Source organism: Arachis hypogaea, chromosome 15, assembly GCF_003086295.3.
Source record: "Arachis hypogaea cultivar Tifrunner chromosome 15, arahy.Tifrunner.gnm2.J5K5, whole genome shotgun sequence".
Taxonomy (NCBI): Eukaryota; Viridiplantae; Streptophyta; class Magnoliopsida; order Fabales; family Fabaceae; genus Arachis; species Arachis hypogaea.
In genome coordinates, this window is record NC_092050.1 from 1,034,441 (window position 1) to 1,041,517 (window position 7,077).

Here is a 7,077-nt window from a genome sequence, read left to right on the forward strand (position 1 = left end):
ATTATCATTATCATAATCATCATTGTTATCGTCATTGTCTTCTTCTCAAATACGTATCGTTGTTATCATCGAATTCGAATTTATATAATGAATAATTTTCGGTTCATTTGGTATTATACAATGGTTTCGTTTTGAGCTAATTTTCGATTCATTCGAGACACAAGTATTTCTGAATTCGAATTTATAATGGACAATTTTCGGTTCATTTGGTATTATACAATATTTTTTATAATATTTTTAGTTTATTCGAGACGCACGCATTTCTGAATTTGAATTTATATAATGAACTATTTTCGGTTCATTTGATATTATACAATGGTTTCGTTTTGGTAATATTTTCGGTTCATTCGATCACAATAGAAAATCAGAATCAATAAAGATGTTAGCAAAATATTGGTATTGTTGGTGATGTTAATAATGATGATGGAGGAGGAAGAAAAAAGAAAGGAAGAGATAAAAAAAATCAAATAAAAAAGAAATAGGAGGAGGAGGAGGAGAAGGAGGAGGGGGAGATGGATGTGGTTGTATGGTGGTGGCGGCGATAACGATAATAAAAAAAAGATGTGAAGAAAAAGAAAGAGAAGAAGAAAAAGTAGGAGGAGGAGGAAAAAGAAGAAGAAGACGACGAAACTCCACAATGCAAATTAAATGAATTGGATGAACATGAATGTAAAATTATTTGAATATGTAGCGAGACTCATTATAATTCCAAGAATTTTAATTCAAGTTTTTTTTCAATATTTACTCAATTTTAACCCTATAATTAATTGTAAGCTATTTATTAAGTGGATAATGAGCATTTAAATCGATGGTAATATTAAAAAAACAAAAAAATGTCAGAACTTATTTTATATAACAACTATAAAATGTTAAATATGATAAATTTTTACTTTTTTTTCTATTATTTTTTGTTATCAAATATTTTTGTAAATCGGTTTATCAAGTTTATACACCATTACAGCCAAAAAGAAAGAAAATAATTTGACCTAATCTAATCACCAACTGGACAATAATTTCTATTTTATTTGATTTGTTGGAACAGCAATTATTTCTCTGTATATAATAAAAAAATGCTCGTCGATCATATAATTGGTTCTGTTGTAGATACTAATTAAGGATGGCCAACCAAGACCTAACCCACATGATTAGGACCTGATGTTTCCACTTCCTACTATCTCAATTAGGTTTCACATTATTGTTAATTCATTCATGGAGTTGCCTCAAACACCACACAAATTAAAATCTTAATTCTTAACTTGGTATTTGCTACAATGTTAACATGAATCAAACATCCTCTACACAATAAATGTTTGCGTTTATTGGGGGGCTTGTTTTATTTTATCAACATTTCACATTTTCACAAAACCGATAATTAGGACTCAGAGATAGGGAAGGGGTTCGAGCTCTTGAATTAAAACATTGTTCATACCATATTAATAAATAATTAATAGCCAATACAAGTTGGACTAGGACATAAGCAGCCCTTAAAAAATCAGACATTATTATACTCCTACACCATTTTAAAAATACAATGCCAATTAGTTAGTTAAGTAATAATTAATACAACAAGACGAAAAAGGAGTGCCCAAACCCATGCCACTGACGAATAATTAGAGGTATTTTAAAAGATTGCGTTAATCACTATAGCAAGGAGCACGACAGAGCAGAATTTTAAAAAATGGAAGTGATATAATGATATGATTTTTATGTATTTAGTTATATCATTTTTTAAAATAGTATACATAAAATCAGCCACAATATAAAATATATGTTAAAATATAAATACACATTGAAAATAAATTAAATCATACATATATTTATACATAAATATATTGATGATTGATTTTAGTGGTTGATTTTGGTGTACAAATAGTTTTTTGATTTTTTTTATTATCTATTTATTTAAAAAAATATGTTTGTATCTTCTTTTAATATTTCTTTATTTTTCTTTTAAATTACTTATCAAGCAGGGCTTTGAACTTCATCATGCAATAAGTCTCACTTGGTAAAAATTATGTTAAATGAAAGAGTATTTAAAGGCATTAGGATCTATCATTACATCACATGATGATGAATATATAACTAGTTTCGTCAAATGTGATTTCTTAAAGATTTATACTAGTTACAAATTATTTACTGATCAACTAAAACATGGTAAATGGTTAAATGCTACATTTTAAAAAGGAGTCACAATGTGTGAACCCTATCTATTCTCGAGCGACTAGATTAAATAAGAGTAAATGTTTTCCAATAATGTATATTTATTAGAATATTGTATTAAGTGGAAAATAATAAAAATAAATTACAGAGCATGTGTGGTTAGAAAAGGCATGATTAAATGAAAGAAAAAGAAATAATTTATATGTATTTAGAAAGTAATTAAAAGGAAAGAAGGAGGTGGGTTCCTTAGAGAGAACGTATCTTAAGTAGGTTCGGGTTGGGAAGTAGGTTCGGAAGAAGACTTTGTGCGGATAAGAACGACCCCTAGCCTGTTTTGTTCATCTTTTATATAACTTTGTCTAAAATACCCTCTCTTTCTCTTTCTATACCGCCTCCAAGTTCTACAAGAACCCATTCCCTCCTTCTTCTCTTTCTCTCAGACATTAACACAAACACATTTCCTGCATCAACTCAGCAAACACTCTCTACTCCTTCCTTCCTTTCTTCCTTCAAGCTGGCGATTGAAAATCAAGACTCCACTGTCCCCCGGGAAATCAAACCCAAGAACAGGAGAATCATGGTACTATACTAGTCTTGTGTAAAGAGACATTGGATTTGGATTGATTTGATGATTTACGTTTTTGGTTAATTGTGCAGGGTGCTGGGGGTCCAGATGAAGAGGATAACAGGTGGCCGCCATGGTTGAAGCCACTGCTGAAGGAGAGCTTCTTTGTTCAATGCAAGCTACACGCTGATTCCCACAAGAGCGAATGCAACATGTATTGCTTGGACTGTATGAACGGCGCTCTCTGCTCTCTGTGTCTCGCTTACCACAAGGATCATCGTGCTATTCAGGTTCCTTTCATATCTCTTGTGTCTGTACAAATGAAATGCTCTATAACACGTTTAATTAACTGTTGCCATTAAATGTGTTAACAGATAAGGCGGTCTTCATATCATGATGTGATAAGGGTGAATGAGATCCAGAAGGTGTTGGACATCACTGGTGTTCAGACCTACATTATCAACAGCGCAAGGGTTGTCTTCCTCAACGAGAGGCCTCAGCCAAGGCCTGGAAAAGGTGTCACTAACACCTGTGAAGTCTGTGAACGCAGCCTCCTTGATTCCTACCGCTTCTGTTCTCTCGGTTGCAAGGTATTTTCACACCAACACAATGTCCCCCTTTCAAAATCTCTCAAATTCACGCCACTCTTGCCTTAATTTTGAAATTCTCAACATTGACTTTTACTTTGTTCTTTCAAAAACAGAACAGCCTTTTAGTGTATTTCGGTTTTCTTTATTGGTTAATCAATGTGTGACTTATACCCTACGATATTGCAGATTGTTGGAACATCGAAGAACTTCCAGAAGAGGAAGAAACATTCAGCGGCAATGGCATCAGATTCAGAGGATTCATACAGCAGCAACAGCAGCCATGGCCGCCACCACAACAGTAATCAAGTCCAGAGTTTCACACCGTCCACACCGCCTCCAACTTCGGTTAATTACAGAACGGCCAAGAGAAGAAAGGGAATACCACACCGAGCCCCAATGGGAGGAGGACTAATCATAGAATACTAAGAATATGTTAGGATTTGGTTGAATTAGTCCCACATTGCTTAGGATAGCAAATGGAGTGGGTGGCCTAGGCTATAAATATGAGGCTAAGTTCTCCATTTGTTTTTGCACCAGTCAGAAACACTTTAAGCTTGTATCTGATTTTTCTTTTCCTCTGTACTCTTTGATTAGAGAGTGTTGTGAGGTGTAGTTAGATATTTGCTTTGAAAGAGTGTGGGTGTACTGGGGTGCCGGTGAGAGAAAGAAGTCTATGTGTTGTAACAATTTTCACATAGTGATATTCTCTGGTTGTCATTTGACAACGGCCGTGGTTTTTTCTCCGGTAATTGGAGTTTCCACGTTAAATTCTTGTGTTGTGATTGTGTCTATTTTATTTCTCTGTCAAAGGTGTTTTCTCAAGGGGGAATTGTGTCTTATTCCCAACAAGTGGTATCAGAGCTTCGGTTCGGTGGGATTTATTCTTAGTATGCTCTGTGGTTGCAGCCTAGTCTGACCTTCCACATCAGAAAAGAATTTTGTCCTGTGGCTTGAGGTTGATCTTTGGTTGCTGTTGTTGTTGCTGGAAGGCAGTGTGACTCTGTGAGAGTGCAGTTTGGAAAAGGTTCTGGCTAAGGAAAGACTTGGTATTTAAGTGTGTCCATTGTGACCCACCTCTCTTTCCTGGGGACCCTTCCTAGTGCACGGTCTACAGTTGAGTTATAATATTCCAGTATACGGTTGCAACAATGTCAGGATATTCAAGTGCTGTGAAGCTTGAAATAGAGAAATTTGATGGAAGAATCAATTTTGGCTTGTGGCAAGTACAAGTCAAGGATGTGTTGATACAATCAGGTTTGCACAAGGCGTTGAAGGAGAAGATCTCTGGTTGCTCTCTCTATGAGAGAAGATGATGTTCTCTAGAAGACAAGAAGTATCCTCATGGTATTACCGCACTGCCATGGATAAGGATGAGTTGTGGCAATCAGGTCCACAATTGCACACGGGCATTGGTTGGCGTTGAGATGCAAGGTGTGTGGCGGAGTTAGGTCGATGGCTGAAGAACTTCCAGGAAAAGCCAATTTGGAAGTTGCACCATGAATTTTCAGCAAGGTTTCGATCTGTACCAAGGCGAAATTCTTGGAGTGGTCTAATTCCAAGTGAGTATACTTTCATGGTGGAGTATGATAGTTCTCTGAACTATGATTGTCGGTATAGACAATGGCAGCAAAGAATTGTCGGTGTTGACAATGGAAGCTGAAGATGTGTGACTATTTCAATCAAGGTGGAGATTGTTAGGATTTGGTTGAATTAGTCCCACATTGCTTAGGATAGCAAATGGAGTGGGTGGCCTAGGCTATAAATATGAGGCTAAGTTCTCCATTTGTTTTTGCACCAGTCAGAAACACTTTAAGCTTGTATCTGATTTTTCTTTTCCTCTGTACTCTTTGATTAGAGAGTGTTGTGAGGTGTAGTTAGATATTTGCTTTGAAAGAGTGTGGGTGTACTGGGGTGCCGGTGAGAGAAAGAAGTCTATGTGTTGTAACAATTTTCACATAGTGATATTCTCTGGTTGTCATTTGACAACGGCCGTGGTTTTTTCTCCGGTAATTGGAGTTTCCACGTTAAATTCTTGTGTTGTGATTGTGTCTATTTTATTTCTCTGTCAAAGGTGTTTTCTCAAGGGGGAATTGTGTCTTATTCCCAACAGAATATAAGTTCGTTTGGTATTTTTAGGTTTATTTGCTATAATGCCCCTCATATATGTCATATATACACTAATGGCAAGTGTCTCAGCAGCTTAGTTCGCATAACACTTCCAATGCCAAGCCCTTTTTTGCAAAACAAGAAGGGGTCGTCGCTGTTGGAGGTGTTCCAGTTCCAGTCAGCTATCTCTGCTTTTCTGTAGTGGTTTTAGTGTCCTGTGTATATATAGAAAAATCCCAATAGAAGTGGTAAAAGTTTGAGAAAGTAGAAGAAAAAGAAAAAAATAAGACACCTGTGAAATAGTTAAGGGTGCAGGGTGTACCGTGCATGTAGCAAAATAAGTAAGGCCTTTTTAGTAAAAAATGGGGAAATATAGGGTTTGTTTTCTAGAGTAATTATACTTAAGTTTTGGGGTTGAGTTGTAAATATACTTAAATAGGGCTGGTCTAGTGAATGGTGGGAAGGGGAAGAAGACAAATGACAATGTACTACTCTTCAAAAAAAAAAAAAAAGGTGGGATGTCTATATATGGAAAAATGTTGAAATAAAAATAGATTTTATTACTTTTTTTTTCCCCTATTCCCTTTCTTACTTGTACTGCAATTATTCATTTTATTTAACGAGATTATCTTGATCTTTTCCTCCTCTTTAAAATTTTGAAAGAGAGATCTTGCAACTTGTGCTCGAGTGGATGGTGGTGGTGAAAAGCAGTGTAAGCTTCCAATACGGTGGGACCCGCCGAAGCCGGCTTATATGGGGCGGGTCGTAGTTCGGGCCGTCATCATTTACACGTGTCAGCTCGTCATTGGTGGCGGTGAAAGCGAGTTGTATTGGTTCTCGAAAACAGGAAGAGTAGGTCAGCCGCCCTGAATTTAAAAATACAAAATTACCCCGTGGGCGGTTCCGTAGTACCTGAGGCTTGTGCGGGTCCCACCCTTGAAATCGGAGGGCTGATATTAATTTTCATTTGGTGGCTGTGATTTCTCTTTGATGATATAACCCCAATTATGTGGTAGATTCCCGAATGCAAGAAATGGGAGGGCTTTTGTTTAGTGGGTGTATAGGTAAAAAGCATATTGGCGAAAAGGGTACATGGATTTGTCGCAAAAATGGAACTGGTTAGTGGCACTAATCGGGAACATTGTGTTTTAGCTTTGGCAATTTTGTTGAGGGTCTAATCACCGTGGGATGATAAAGTTGCAAGTGCTTAATGAGCTCATTATAAGTGTGCTCTTTCATTCTTTATTTCCCTCAGTTGGGTCTGACTGGAATTGTGCATTATTTGGGATAAAATTAGAACAAAGATTAATTTTCCTAATTATAAACACAGAAAAATAGAAAGCTTAATCTATTGGAACATCAACTGGAAATATTTCCCTCTAAAGAATGTCTTGAGATTGTATGGAAAATGTTGTGATTTGCTCAAATTGGTTAATATTTCCTTCGTGTTTAAGATTTCAGATATCTAAAAAGAAGTGTGTGTTTCCCGAGTATTATTCCTTGCTATGTTTGACCGAGTGTGGTATGACATGACTTGTAAGCGTTAACAGTGATACGATCAACTTACATGAAAGTTAGTTACTCTAGTCACGGAGTCTTAATATATTAATGTTAAATCATCTAAAATGTTAGCTACTCATAAATTAATCACGGGGC

The 7,077-nt window shown here is 36.1% G+C and overlaps 1 protein-coding gene across 3 annotated transcripts; it reads left to right on the top strand.

The window, feature by feature from the left end:
* The first annotated feature begins 2,387 nt into the window (after positions 1-2,387).
* On the top strand, positions 2,388-5,984 carry LOC112747407 (protein RGF1 INDUCIBLE TRANSCRIPTION FACTOR 1-like). 3 transcript variants are annotated; one of them, XM_025795396.3, is made up of 5 exons: positions 2,388-2,740; positions 2,818-3,015; positions 3,100-3,315; positions 3,502-3,747; positions 5,426-5,984. In XM_025795396.3, the coding sequence occupies exons 1-4, from the start codon at positions 2,738-2,740 to the stop codon at positions 3,739-3,741; spliced, it is 657 nt and encodes a 218-aa protein (XP_025651181.3). In that variant the 5' UTR covers positions 2,388-2,737; the 3' UTR covers positions 3,742-3,747; positions 5,426-5,984. The 3 variants fall into 3 exon arrangements, with proteins under 3 accessions (XP_025651181.3, XP_072073516.1, XP_072073515.1); XM_072217415.1 differs by having other exon boundaries at positions 5,434-5,984; XM_072217414.1 differs by having other exon boundaries at positions 3,502-3,740; positions 5,424-5,510.
* The last annotated feature ends 1,093 nt before the right edge of the window (positions 5,985-7,077 follow it).

What these genes read in the sequence shown, in the direction of transcription:
- LOC112747407 (XM_025795396.3), top strand. An exon ending in AGGATCATCGTGCTATTCAG is followed by an intron (nt 3,016 to 3,099) that starts GTTCCTTTCATA and finishes ATGTGTTAACAG; the next exon opens with ATAAGGCGGTCTTCATATCA. An exon ending in TCTGTTCTCTCGGTTGCAAG is followed by an intron (nt 3,316 to 3,501) that starts GTATTTTCACAC and finishes ACGATATTGCAG; the next exon opens with ATTGTTGGAACATCGAAGAA.